Here is a 15,699-nt window from a genome sequence, read left to right on the forward strand (position 1 = left end):
GCTTGTGGGATGAAATTCAGTCAACGAACATGCCCGCCCTTTCAACCGTGAAGGCTTTATAATGTAACGGTTAATCCTATTATTCGTTAGTAAAAGAATAGTCCAAAAGTAGGTGGTGTTGACTAGCTACTTTCCTTTTTAGTCTATCTCTGCTAAATTAGAGACGGCTAGTGCAGATAGCCTTCTTGTGAAATGTTATGCGAAATTCAAAACAAACCAAACCGTAGCAAATGGAGGAAGAAGTCAAGACTGTACCTGACCCTTCCATGTCCAACCAAAAAACCTGAATACCAACAATTAGAAACGGTGGAAAATGGTTTATAATGTTATTCTGCAAAAATCTTCTGTGGAGGTTTGAATATATGTTGATTAAATGTACGTGAGATACATTTCGCAATTTATATGTGCATAAAATAGAGGACGTGCCTTTTCATTGAGCTCCAAAGCATGGTTAATGGGGAAAAAATATATTCAGAACACTGGTAATACATATTTCGGTACGTCTGCAGACTTACAGCGCTAGAAACTGGTTTTTGATACCCACGGTGGACAGGGCACATACAGCCCTTTGTTTATCATTATGCTTACTTATAATCAAACAATTATATTGTTTCATTTCTCGTACCGTTATTTTGGATATTGAATACTTTCAAGTGTACGAGTTCGACTTTCTAGTTTTAAATATTATTAAAATTACTAAACTAAAACAAAGTTTAAAATCAAGCCTGGCACATGTTTTACATAGTTTGTTTATTCACAAAGTATTCATCTCGACATCATAGCCACTTATTAACAAATAAGGATAAAAATACACATGAAGCGGCAATGATCATAAATACGAATAAATTTTCATCATGACTTTGATTGTAAAACAGAACTTTCATTAAACCAGACAATAACTAAAAGCACAATCTGGTTTTTAGTTTGAGAAACAGTTCAAGAAACAAAGGGAGTTAAAAGATTTGGGGCTCGGGTCTGTAGGCGCGGAAATTTTTGGCGTTTCAGTATGATTGTTGTTGTTTTATGAATTAAGCACAAAGCTACACAATGGGCTGTTTGTGTTCTGCCCACCGTGGGTATCGAAACCAGGTTTTTACCATTGTAAGTCCGCATACATGCCGCTGAGCCACTGGGGGGGCATTCAGTATGATATTGATCATTATTTTCTATTCTGATTTTTCAAGATACCAACTGGAAGATTAGGGACACGGTACACGTGTGCTAATGCTTTGCGACGCCTCTGCCAAGAAATATTATAAAGTTAAGGAAGATAAATTTTTATTCATCAAATACTGTCTCTTTAAAATAATATAATTTCTTATTGTATGAAAAATTACAGACAGCGAATATAGTATTCTCACATGGATGGTTGTTCCTTTAGGTAAAGGCGAACGTAATATCTGAGCCTCTAATGTTGGGGCCCGGCATGGCCAAGTGTGTTAAGGCGTTCGACTCGTAATCCGAGGGTCGCGGGTTCGAATCCCCGTCACACCACACATGCTCGCCCTTTCAGCCGTGGGGGCGTTATAAAGTCACAGTCAATCCCACTATTCGTTTGTAAAAGAGTAGCCCAAGAGTTGGCGGTGGGCGGTGATGACTAGCTGTCTTCCCTCTAGTCTTACACTGATAAAGTAGGGACGGCTAGCGCAGATAGCCCTCGAGTAGCCTTGCGCGAAATTCAAAAACAACAACAACTCTAACGTTGGTCAAATAGGATTAGCTCTTGTTAGCTTGCTTCAAACGGTGAAAGTTCAACGGATATTGTAAATTTAAACACGTTAAAGTTCCGAAGTTAAAATGCATGCAGATTACCATTATTTTTTTATTCAGAAAATGCACGTGAAAGCCATACATAAATTTGTCCTTGAGACTGTTCACCTGCGAGATTCCAAACTGATCGGCTTACCTTGCGCGGCTTCCTTTTTTTTTCTTTTGGTCCAGAAGGGAATATCTGCTTTACTTATCAGATTACTCCCATTATAATATTCACTGTCCATTACCTTGAAGGACAAGTTAGCAGAATAAATATGCGCCATATATATATATATATATATATATGGAAAATGAAATGGAAGAATACATTTTACTTTTTGTTTCATTGTATTTTTTTTTGTTTTATTGTGCTGATTTGATAACCTATTTACAATTAATGTATCTGCTAGTAATAGAACCATTTTTAGTATATTTTTACATGTCACAAATAGAGAAAACAAATCTTAGATATAATAACATCTAGAAGGAGCAGTGTAACAAATCAAAACTAAGCCAGTACACAAGCATATGATTCAGTGTTTAGGTTTAGCATGACCTTGCCCCTTAGTAAACACCGAGAAACATAAACATTTAATGAATGAACACAAAATATTTTGTTGAATTATGTACAAGAACTTTAATAAATCATAGAAGTTTTGAAGCACACTCTTATAAATAAGTCGAACTTATACAAAATGTACTGACAAACTAACAACAAATTTTAAGCTTATTTATTGAAAAATATATATTTATTCATAAAAATGTTTGTAATATGTTACAAAAGAAACGGTGTGTGCTTAAGGCCTAAGCAAAACCAAATCTATCATCTGAACATTAAGGTATAGCAAAAAGCCGGGGTAGAATTAGCGCTGGGATTTATGTTAAAACTGTGACTTTAGTGATAAAAAATAATTTAAATTTATTTTACACGATTTATTAAACTAAGCTTATAATATATTTTCTTACCTTTAAATGATTATTTCTGAGCCTAATTCAATTGCAACACGATCTTTATTGCCTAATAAAAAGCGTTTGCCTGAAAAGTCACACAAAATAAATTAGAAAGTTTTATTTAGACGTGTCACTTTATTCTTTACTAGCGTACAGCATGTTAAAATTGACAGGGAAATCACTGCCACCAGGGTTGGATTTAAGCCTAAATGCTTAGTCAGCAAGTTAAAAATAATGACCCGCTGTTTTGTTCATACTAACATTATACATCAAGCGAAAGCCAAGAAGTTCGGCCTAAAGAGGAGTCCGGTTGACTTAAGTGACCGTTAAATCCGTCCCTGACTATCACCCCATCCCATAGTATACCCTAACCTCATATTTAATAGTTAACTAAATAAATAAGTTTTGCAAAATCAAGCTTCACAAATAAAGAGGTAGAAAAATTCAGTCGAGGTAATCAATACACGGAGAACTATCTTCTTTGTGAGCCTATCAGAATTAACATAATTCATGAAATGAATTCGTGACGTATTCGTAGAATAATTATTGGTATAAATCATTTAGATAGCAATTAATATATTAAAAAAAACTCAGTGCGTTTTGGTTAAACTAAGTTCTGTGTCATATTACTCAGCAACAAAAGTTAAGTTAATATTATTGCTAATCTATGTAGGAAATTATAAATGAAATATACAAACAACACAACTGGAAAAATATTTGGTGATTTTTTTTTAAATTTAGAGTCTCCGTTGATAAAAGAGGTTTGTTTTTATTAAAAGTGTTGGTCATGTAACAGAAAACAGGTTAGTTCAGAGACGATTCAAGTTTAAAATTGAATCATGATACATTTTATTCACATGACTTTTGTGTCAGGGCCAAATTATTTATTAGGTATAATAGGCACAGTGTCTAGAGCCTACAGAAACTATAGGTCCACAAAAATGTTTCTTAAAAGTTTATTAGATACGGCTGGTAGGGCCTACGAACAGAAAGTGCCTAGGCCCTACTATCGTCTTGATCCGGCACTGTCTGGTATAGGTGATCCCACGCGATGTCTTTACTTTAAGCTTATTATACCAACATTTAATACATTTATAAGGTTTTACGATACAGATACACCTATTTCACACCTGATATTAAAACTGTAATAGGCAGACAGTGATCAAACTATTCTATTTTGGATATTATGGCTCCTCCTATTTCAAGAAATCATGTGTGACATGACGTGACACACATTAATTTTTGTATAGGCTAGATTATCATTTATCCCAGTTTTTCTCCTCATGTTTTGCGGAACAATACTCATTCAAGAGTTGTTTTATATTAAAGCTTTGTTATATTATTTATATAAATTATTTTAGCGCAAAAGGTATAAATGCAATAAAATATTTTTTATAATGATTTAAAAATTAAAGTTTAACACTTAAATTAATTTTCTTTAGAAATAAAACGTTTAAACTGTGGTGATATGTGTAACTATCTCAAAGGTTTTTGAGTTTAAATGAAATAGGTGCCAAAACGGTTGAAATACTGTTTTGTAGTTGTTTGTCGGGCATCTACGCTCTGCTTACCACGGGTATTGAAACTCGGCTTCTAGCGTTGTAAGCCCAAAGACTTACCGTTGTGCCACGTGGGGGCATCCAGGTAAGAAAATTATGGTTCATAAAACTGACAAAATAGAGGCTTTGTTTTTTTAATTTCGCGCAAAGCTACTCGAGGGCAGCTTTGCGCGAAATTCAAAACAAACAAACAAAAAGCGAAAATAATTAGCAAAAATTCGTTCATTATTTTATCTTTAGACTCTAATAACACATTGACAATTACTAATTTCTTACACCACCACTTGTGTAGAACATAACTGTTTCAAATATTAAGTTGAAAGTAAAGTATTAGAAGCGTTTCTGTTTAAATAAATTTCTAACAACGCTTATTATCTAAGAAGCCTTGAATTGGCCATGAAAGTTGTTAACCTTCGCTTACCTTGAAGCTGTAACCTTGGCGAATCTAGTTTAGTGGTGCTACACGTGTAACGAAAGTTTCAATGTTACAGTGCCAAAAAGAAAAATAAATAAAGAAATAAATAAATAAAATGTTCTGTTACTCAGTATCGGTCGGGCCAATTTCGAGCGAAATGTCCATGAGAAACATCACCAACAGGTCAGCTTGTTTCGGAAAACAGGTATTATTGGATAATATTTTTCAGAAACTGGACCTCATTGGACAAGACGTAGATTAAGTTTACCAATAAAGAGCTGAACGTAAAAAAAAGTAAATAAAAAATATTATTTGAACATAAAAACTTGTATTTAAAATTACGTCGGATAAAAAAGTTATTTAATCCTCACGAAAAGAGAACACTTCGCTTATTCATGTTCGTTGGAACCAGGATTCAACCATGATTCGTCTTTTGTTCTTTTTGGCGTTTGCAACATTTTGCCAAATTAAGGTGAGATTGAACTTTTATTTGTTTGAGTAATTGCTGCTGTGTTGTACTCTTTTAAATAAATATACATATCTGCAATATTTACTTAATTAACAGTTAAACAAATTATTTTTTGATATGTCAGACAAGTTTAACAAAATATTTTTTTCCAGGCAACTTCCTTGCTGTATGGATCTGAAGAAATTGCAGGTACGTGATACTGATAGATAAACTTAACGCGCCAATTTATACTAAAGACATTTCATTCCAAATTTCTGGAAAAAACTATAAATCATTCTATAGGATAATTTTTTTAACAATACTAAGTTTTAAATACATATAACGAGTTACTTATTTTTACAATACTAAGTTTTAAGTACATATAACGAATAACTTATTTTTATGCACATGAATACTTAAAGCCTAACTTTGAGTAATTGTATTCTAATTATGGCTGATTCAGTTTTGATTAGTATGATCCTAAGAAAGGTGTTAGGGTTCAAACTTTGTGGCCCGGCATGGCCAAGCGTGTTAAGGCGTGCGACTTGTAATCTGGGGGTTGCGGGTTCGCATCCCCGTCGCGCCAAACATGCTCGCCCTTTCAGCCGTGGGGGACATTATAATGTGACGGTCAATCCCACTATTCGTTGGTAAAAGAGTAGCCCAAAAGTTGGCGGTGGGTGGTGATGACTAGCTGCCTTCCCTCTAGTCTTACACTACTAAATTAGGGACGGCTAGCACAGATAGCCCTCGAGTAGCTTTGTGCGAAAGTTAAAAAACAAACAAACAATCAAATTTTGTGCATAAGTTCCCAGACGTAGTTGTTACTTCATGTTCTTTACGACAGATGGGGCGAATTTGTTATTCGTCATATGCAAAGCTTGCGGCAAATTTTATTTGAACAGCTTATCACACATGCATCCCATGTTAATTATTGACAGTTTCATTCATATTGTTCATTATATTATAAGTAATACAATACATATATAGTGAGAGACTACATGTATTTTTTTATTCCTTTCAATTTAGACAGCACTTTTTGATGCTGTCTAATCTAGAAAATTACCACAATTGTGACAAGTTTATTAGCTAACAAAAATTTTGTGCAAGAGCTGGGAATGTTCAAATCAAAACTTTTTTTATCTCAAACGCAATGGCATAGTTCGTATTACTATACTTTTTTTATAGTTTTCTAGAACATCCAATTACACTCAATTTTAATTAAAAGAGCCCAGTTGTAGCTAGCCCCGCATCGATTCATCACGAAATTCAGGTGATCAATCACTTCATTTAGTTTTTATTACATTAGTTGTAATTAATTTGTTTTTCATTCCAATTTCAAAGATTATACTAGATCGTACAATCTCATTGAGTTTTACATATTATGTTACACAATTTAGGCCTATATTTACACAATACACGAAATTATTTAATCTGAGTTTTACTACATTATCAGTAAAAGGTTTACATCAGTATTATCAAGATTATACTACCTAGCTTATTCAAAATTTACAGTTCATTAGTACTCAACCATACAACCCAATTTATTGGTATTTCATCAATTCCAGTTATGTAAATTTACGACATAGTTAAGTTCTAAATGGGAAAACTGATGATAATACGTCTAATCCCCGTTTTATTTATTATAATAAATCCGCCAACCTCTACAGTTTTACATATTTTATTAATCCACCTGACTTTTGCTCCGTGGATCGTATGAGATAATTCCGTCTGAGCAATACACAAATCACACATTCTGTTATTCAACAGTATTACTTTCAATGTGTATATATATATGCACAGTGCCGAAATAGAGCATAGGCAGCTTACAGCCTTAACCATACAAGGGCACCGCCGGCACCCAAGTAAAGTTTGTTTGCATGTAATTAAGCCTAAAGCCACACAATGGGCTATCTATGCTCTGCCTACCACGGGTATTGAAACCCGGTTTCTGGCGTTGTAAGCCCAAAGACGTACCGCTGTGCCACGTGGGGGCATCCATGTAAGAAAATTATGGTTAATAAAACTGGCAAAATATAGGCAAGAGTGAGTTATTATTATTGCCAAATGTTAACTGGTCCCAGGGCCTTACCAAATTTAATCCAGCCTTATATACAAACACATATATAACCAAACACATACATGTATATATATATATATATATATATGCATGTCTGATTTTGTTTCAGATTCATAAAATGTTTTAACATATGAAATTCGTTTTAGATTCACGTTAGAATCAGGGTCAAGGTTGGCAAAAATAACATATGACTAAACATTCAATTTTACAGTTCTTTTATTATTTTTTAGCGACGCTTAATCCTCGATTAAACATGTATCTGTATACATAAATGACCTTGGACGGTCCTTTTATGGTGTAAATCTTTATATACGATGCAAGGAATACTATATTAACTGTCACACGAAACTAAAAATCATCTAAGCAGAAACAAAGATAGGAAAATATCTTTATTAAGCCTTACAGTTGTTCCCCCCAGTGTTTAAAAAATAAGGATATAAATATTAAGTTATTCTTTTACAACACAACTGTGGCACTCAAATCTAACTACATATATCTATTGGTTTGTTGGCTGCTGATATCTCTATTGTGTATTAAAATGGATAGTAGAACATTTAATAATTACGTGGTCCAGGTTTTCTGTCCATGCTATTTGTAAAGAGCTAGAGAAAGAACGACGTTATAGTGCACTATTTTATTTCACACGAAGAAAGCAGTGTTCCATGTGACTTCGAAACCGATTTTTGTGGATGGCGCCAAACAGCTGGAGACTCTACAGATTGGGTGCGCCACAAAGGTCCTTTAGCAGGAAGAAGGGAGAATGTAGGACCCCTGACGGACAGCAAAGGAAATTCAGGTAATAAGTTTATTTTGTATCTACCAATTATTTATCAATGTATAACGTTGCAAAGTTCTATTCCAAAGAAAACGAGTACATTTGATCGAGTAGAGTTCTTAATATAAATGGTATGAGATAAATTAATTTTTCTCAATTTCCTAATTTGCAGATACGATTATCGATTATTGAAAAATGTAAAAAAAAAAGAAAATGGTTGATGATCAAAATATAGCGCACGATTTTTAATCAAATAAATTAGAGATTTAGTAATAGAGAAAAGATCTCGGATTTATCAGATCGAATGTTCAGAACGAAAGAGATCTCCAGGCACTGTTGCCATTAAATTAATGAAAACATTTTTTTTTCAAGAATAAAAGTTTTAGAGTATAATGCTTACATAAAAACAACCTGAGGTATTCCTGATTCGTCTGCGTAGAAAATGTTTCGGATATTCTTTTCTAGTAAATGAATCAAGTGAACCGGAAGAGGAAATTACATTTTCAATATGGCGGAGAGTGGATTAACTTTCCTTCCTTTTTTTTTTTTTGTTCAAAGATAAGTTTAATGATTATGTTGATGAAAGTGATGATGAACAAATCCAATATTTATTTCCGAGGATAACATTTGTTTTATAAGTGACTAGAATAATCATGATGCGATCAATGCTGCAGTAGACAAAAGTGGAGAAAAAAGTGATTTGCGAAATACATTTTGTATTTGCGGCAACATAAGTTTATCATATGCTATATTGGTACACTACTTCTGCCATGTTATAGCACAGATAGCCCTTTGTGTAGTTTTGTGCTTAATTCGAAAACAATCAATAATCAACTGCCGTGTTAACGATACCACTGTTTCCTTAATACCACTTCGTGTCGAGAAGAGTCGAAAGTTCGGTTCACTGTTTTCAATTATTTTGTTTCTGCACACAACGTTTTGAATGTTCATGGCTATCTCGCCAACTAAAGATTTATGTCGATAGGTCATACAATAACTCTAAAGTTGCATGAATGGGCAAATGTGCGCTTTTCTTCTCGAATTGGACTTTTTATTTATTCATAAATTGAACTCACTTGGTAGAATAAACTGACCTTAGCATTGAATAAATTATTATTAAATATTAAACCACATTTTTATTGACGCCGTTGTAAGTCCAATAGAGAGTAATGTTTGAGAGGTCCAATATAAGAAATGAATGCTGTACTTTTCCATTGTGTATCAAAATATATTTTTAAAATCGTGTTCATAAGTTCGTCAACTAAATGCCAATAGTATACAATTTTTTTAATGCTAGAGTCAGATTGAAATGTCTTAATTATGTGGAACACTAAAATAATTTTAGAACATTTTCGTGGTATAAACATGATTGTTAAAAGTTAGTTGGCTGTCATTAAAAGAAGGAAGGGATTCGATTAAATTTATCGCTTCTTGATACAATTTTGTATTTATGTTATATATTTGTCTTTTAGATGGATGGTACATTTACGTGAATTCAAGTGACTCCAAGTTGGATCATGATTTTGCCTTCCTGAAGAGTCCATTGCTGAAGTACAACATTAACTCATTGGACTCGAACCTCCAATGTTTTTCTTTCGCTTATCATATGCAAAACAAGCATTCTTTTTACCCACACGACCTACAGCTTCACACCAGCCTTAATGGAAACGAGTCTCTGATAAAACCTGTGTGGTGGGAGTGGGGTAACCATGGTAACCGATGGCTGGAAGCGAATGTGACACTTAGTACTCAACTTCCGTTTGCGGTAGGGTTTAAAATTTTCTTGTGTTTAGTTTTTGTTTCTGTTATTCATTTGACATCCATCCTATGTTCAACTAAATTACATCATTTTAAGTACAACTTTTAAGTTTTGCAACAGAACTGTCTTTGTTTAGTTATTATGGAAAACTATTATTGTTTATAATGACAACTTTATCTAGCCTTCATCTATGATACAATCACTTTCTTATCACTTCCTCTTGAATACATGGTATTCCATCGTGCTTGCAAATAAAACTCTTCAACCAAACTTTTAAACCTTTCAGATTAATAGTAAATAAAATAGTCAAAAGATTAAATATTAAAATTAATCTACTAAGACACAGATCATTAGAAATCTTAAAAAGAAATCATATAATTAATTTTATTTTATTAATAGTTGGTTTTTCGAGGAGTAAAAGCTGATGGTGATTCTACGAAAAATAACTATGCTGATATTGCACTGGACAACATACGTCTCAGCTCAGGGCCATGTGGTTCAAGTGAGATATCTTTTTCTAATTTTATTTTTCAAATTTATATCATTTTTTTCAATATCTAAGCTTTACATTTACAAGGAAAAGTATGATATTATTCTCTATAAACATATTCAAACTGTTAAGCAGTGATAATTTAGTTTTTTGGCCTTGAAAAAGTCTTGTATTTATATTGCGACTTAAAAGGTTCATTAATTACCTTAGTTAAGACGTACCTCTATACGTATTTGGGTTAAAATAAAAATAAACTTCCAGAAAAAACAACATGTATTTTCTATACTAAGATGAGGTTAAAATTTACTTTTTAAGACAAGAAGACGAAATTTAGTTGGATAATTCCAAGTAGAAACTGAAAGATCATGTTTCTTCTTGTGGTTTTTTTGTGATCTGACGTGAGTGTATTTGTTTGGATATTAGGCTTAAGATATAACATTCGTACAACCATATCAAAAACATTTTAGGTTGTGAGAAAAGTTAGTATCATCACTATGATTAAGGAAATGAATGTAATTATGCTTTAGGAGTTTCAAAAAGAATAGAAAGTAACAAATATTCTTTTAGCATGTTATTTTCAAATAACGATATTTGCAACGTAAGTACATTTGATACATCGGGAATCTTTCTGATGGCTCTGCAGTAAATCTGATTTGTTTGTTTTTAATTTTGCGAAAAGGTACGGGAAGACTATCTGCGCTAGCCGTCCCTAATTTACCAGTGTAAGCAGCTCATCATCATTACCCACCGCTAACTCTTTTACCACCGAATGGTGGGATTGACTGTAACCTTATAACGCCCCAACGGTTGAAAGGGCGAACCTGTTTATCGCAACCCTCAGATTACGAGTTGATCGCCTTAACTCACTTGGCCATGCCGGGCCGAGGTAAATCTGAAGGCTTTGTGCATATTTGTATTTAATAAAAAACAAACATAAAAGTGGCACTTACAAGTTTAGACTACAACCTCTCAAATAATCACCTTCCCAATATTGTAAATTTGACAGCTTATAACAAGCTCTCAAAAATCAAGTTTTCGATATTTGTTGGTCGTAATTCCAATAATTTATCGTGTAGCTTCCAGCTTAAATGAAAAACTGTCAAAAACAAAATCCATCCTTTTCTAATGTAATAAAAATAACCGGAACCAAATATTTAATTATATTTAATGACGTAACTGCAAGTTAACGTAAAATGTAAAATAAAAGACAATCTACTAGATTGTTTCAACGCATGTTAGTTTTCCCAAATATGTGCAACATGCTCTTCCATTAAAATGCACGAAAGAAAAATAAATGCGACAACAGTAACTTTCTTGCAACAGGTTTTAAAAACTCATATTTTGGTCTATATTTCAATTTTCTTTAGATTCAGCAAGCGTGAATTGTACTTTTGATAATGGGGTCTGCAGTTGGTCAAGACTGAATGGCGCTAGCTATTATTGGACGACAGGAAATAACGCTTCACCCATGTCGAATCTGGGTCTTGGGCCTAGAGAAGATCACACTTCTGGAAGTAAGATTTGAAAAAATATATAAATTTTTGTATTAAAATGTATGTATATATATGTATCTTACAATATGATGCTTACTTGAATAAATATCTACTGCAAGAATTAAATGTTATATCTATTTCAAATTACAACAACAAAATAATGTATAATTCTAATACCAATAACATATAGTGAGATTCATTGCGTCAAAATAAGGAATACTTGCGGTTAATATTGTCTTGTGTAGCTAACGTGGGTATTTTGATTCTAATGCCCTGTGTTGAAGATTCGTGACTTAGAAACCTTATTAGTACAGAGTATATCAGTATTTGTTATTGTTGTCAAAGTATTTAATGTCATATAGATTCTCTTACACGATGTTCTTTATCTTACAGATGGAACCTATGTTTTCATTCACGGTAATCCAATTGTGAGTACTTATAGCATCGCACAAATGATGTCTCCGTCAATAAATTTTTACCCAGGAAATGCCAAATGTTTAACATTTTGGTATTTCATGAATGGGGATCCTAATTCAAGACTTGTCATTCATCTTGCGTTAAATGGAAGTATGGGAGCTCCAATTTGGCAAATTAGTGGTGCACATGGTAACATGTGGAAGCGAGCAACTGTTCCTATACATCCAGTGGATTACCGTACAACTCTCAGTGTAAGTAAACAAAAATGCAAAAGCGTAAAGTTAAGGTAAACGCAAAATGGCCAAACATCGTTTAGATCTCATCTTCGTTTATAATCGCACACCTTAAATCAACACAAAATTTATCATAAAGTATGGTGTTCATTTTAAGAGGTAAACGACCTAGTTTATTAAACTATAACTAAAACTGTACATAGCTGCAATAAGGTAAAAAAAATCTATCAGAAATAAAATTAGGAGTATTTTTACAAAATAACATTTCATGTTGAAACACTTCTTGGGAGTAGGTTAACATTTATTTGCAGACTTTATTTGAGATCAAAGATTATGTTGGATCATATTAAGTGTAAAGTTTAGTGTAATTATACAAACTTGTTTGTTTTATCTTTTTAATTTCGTGCAAACCTACACGATGACTTACTCCTCCCTAATTTAGTAGTATAAGAGTAAAAGTCGTCGTTGTAACCTACCGCCAGTTATAACCGTCACATTATAAAGTCCCCACAGCTGAAAGGGCGAGCATGTTTAGCATGACGGGGATTCGAGCCCATGACCCTCAAAGTACGAGTCGAGCGCCCTAACTACTTGGCCATTCCGGTACTGCTATACATTTTTTACACCTGTAATTATGCCGGTGTATATTTCAAGTAAAGTTAAATCGTAATGTAAAAAAATAAATCAAAATCATCAATGATTTAACTTCAGTGCCATTGTGCAAAAGATGACTTTAGGCGATAATTTTTTTGTAGTTACGATTGATCTAAGTGACCATTTACCGTCACAGTGATATCGGAACAAAACATTAGTTTTAAGGAAGTAAACCGATAGCCTGGTAACGTTAGAAAAACATTTATCATGATACATCTGTTATCTTCCTTTTTTTTTCAAAATGTATGAATAATAACTTAAATTAATCATCATCGTAATATCCTGCTTATTCTCGAGGCTTCAATGAATGGTTCATTTATTTAGGTCATAATTGAAGCAACGCAAGGACCTACCGCTACTGTCTTAAGTAATATCGCTGTGGACGATGTAACCCTCTTTGATGGACCCTGTACTGGTGGTAATTGTTTTTTGTTGTTATAATCAAAACAGTGACTCCAGAATTTTGGGATGAGTATGATTTATAGTAACTTTACACTTCTGTAAGTATAAACAGAAATTCGTAGCAAAACTTTATTCAACAAATATTTTAACACGCTTCACTTTGTTAGAAAAATTATCTTATTGAATAAAGAGAACCACCTATCTATATAATCTTGCCTAAAATAATGTTATTATTAGTGCGCTGTTTAAAAAACAATTTAGATTTGTTTTTAAAGTTAAAACAAAGGTAGTTAATAAAAACAGTCTCTTTATGGTATATTGAGTTTTTTAAAATAAAACTAAGCTATTTTTGAAAATGTTTACAACATAGTTTTATGTTGTTTTTTTTTTGCGGTGTGTTTATGAGATGTAAACCTGATAACAATTTTGTAAAGACAAATAACAGACTTTCCTTCCACTTCTCAAATATTACAAGTCACGTGATATGAATTATCTCTAATTTGATCTTTGGTGGCATTCTGTGTGAGTGTGTGTTTTGTTATCCTAAAGCCACATCGGGCTATCTGCTGAGTCCATCGAGGGAAATGGTGACATACTTGTTAACGCATGTGAAAACGTTTCTCTCCACTACTTGAAATTCATAGATCTTTATACTAAACCATATATTTGATTTTCATATGCGTAAATATAGTTTGCTTTCCATTCTTCTGGCTTTTCCACGTGTTCTGAACAACTTATTGTTTAGCTTTATTAATAAATTATAATTTTGTTTTTTTACTTATATATTTTTTAAAGTCTAAATCTCACATATTTCTTAATCTATTCAAATATCTAGTAATTATTTCTATAAAAATAAGATTTATTTTTCCTCAAAATCTCCTTTGATTCTGATGGGTTTTTTTTTCAGGTCCAGAACAGCGGTGTGTTCTGATAAAACATTCTGAGACAGGAGGACCCGTATCTTATAAATATCCAAAATTTCCCAGACCACTAACGTTTAGACAGTACTCTCCTTTCTGGTGGACTCTCAGTCTTCCAGAGTACTCGCTGTGTAAGAAGGACACTCAGTACTACCTGTGTATTTGTTGGCTGGTGTAAACTGAATTTCAAAGATGGAATATTTCATAACGGTTTCTATTTTTATTTACAGTTTTATGTCATAAATTAATACAAGTAAAGATAGAAATTGTCCATTTATTTCCTTCTACAGCGGTGACGAAACAAAAATGTTATTTCATGTACGTTTCCCTTACTCTTTTATGTTTTCTAAAAATTGTAATCATTCACATTAAAAAATTTATGCACTAGTATCGCTGTTTGAAAGCTGTATGTGTATTTTTGAAATTTGGAAGATTACAGAGCACAGTGTACAAAATAATTAAGCTTTGCTTTAGATTTTTATTTAAAAATTACATTTTTACTGTAAATGCCAATCTGTTTCTTAATACAATAAAATATTTCCCTTGGAATTGCTGTTATAATTATGAATACCGATTTGATTAGATATCTTACCACGTTAGACAAAACAAATGGAAGCATTCTAAACATACGCATACAACGCATAAACTCGCGAAATCTGTGATTGTTTATATTAGTTTTTATTCACTTGATGTAGTGTGTATGATTACGTGAATTTAAAAAATAATTGAATTGAAATTAATCCTATATATGTTAATATGAAAACGCGATTCAAAAATCTAATATCTAAAAATTTATGCTTATGTGAACATATTTAATACATGTTTAAAAACAGTTTCTTAAGTACTTATTATACACGTAGTAATTACCGAGTAAAGCATACACAATATTTTTTCCAACTTTATTGTACAGTAAAAAAAAAAAAAAAAAAAGAGAGCATTTTCTTGCACCAATAATTTTACATTTTCAAACAAGGCCACAAACAAATAATGTTGTAGATACAGGACAGTTGCTCTTCATTTTATAAGAAGGCTTTACAGAAGGATTCCTGCAATTGTGGGCTACATCATCTTATTAAACTGAACCTGTGTTTAAAAGCCTTAAGCGTGAAATTAGACTAATTGGAAGAGTAAAACCACATTACAGTTCTCAAACCTATTAGTTTGATATTATAGTGTTGTTAAGTCCGTAAATTTTCCGCTGATCCACCGGAGGATCCTACTAAGTTTCAATGTAAAACTACCAGTCACTGTCTACAGCTAGTTGTGAGACTGTTACTTCAAATAAAGCAGAAAAAAGCATCATTATAAAATGAAAAATATTTTAAACTATGGAAAACTATTAACACTTATC

General features: G+C 32.7%; 1 protein-coding gene across 1 annotated transcript; it reads left to right on the forward strand.

The window, feature by feature from the left end:
* Nucleotides 1-4,833: 4,833 nt before the first annotated feature.
* Nucleotides 4,834-14,738, forward strand: LOC143223259 (MAM and LDL-receptor class A domain-containing protein 1-like). Its single transcript, XM_076450979.1, has 9 exons — nt 4,834-5,149; nt 5,299-5,335; nt 7,855-8,001; nt 9,453-9,745; nt 10,139-10,241; nt 11,597-11,743; nt 12,116-12,390; nt 13,351-13,444; nt 14,336-14,738. Exons 1-9 carry the CDS (start codon nt 5,099-5,101, stop codon nt 14,524-14,526), a joined length of 1,338 nt encoding a protein of 445 aa, XP_076307094.1. The 5' UTR covers nt 4,834-5,098; the 3' UTR covers nt 14,527-14,738.
* The last annotated feature ends 961 nt before the right edge of the window (nt 14,739-15,699 follow it).

Source organism: Tachypleus tridentatus, chromosome 8, assembly GCF_004210375.1.
Source record: "Tachypleus tridentatus isolate NWPU-2018 chromosome 8, ASM421037v1, whole genome shotgun sequence".
Classification (NCBI taxonomy): domain Eukaryota; kingdom Metazoa; phylum Arthropoda; class Merostomata; order Xiphosura; family Limulidae; genus Tachypleus; species Tachypleus tridentatus.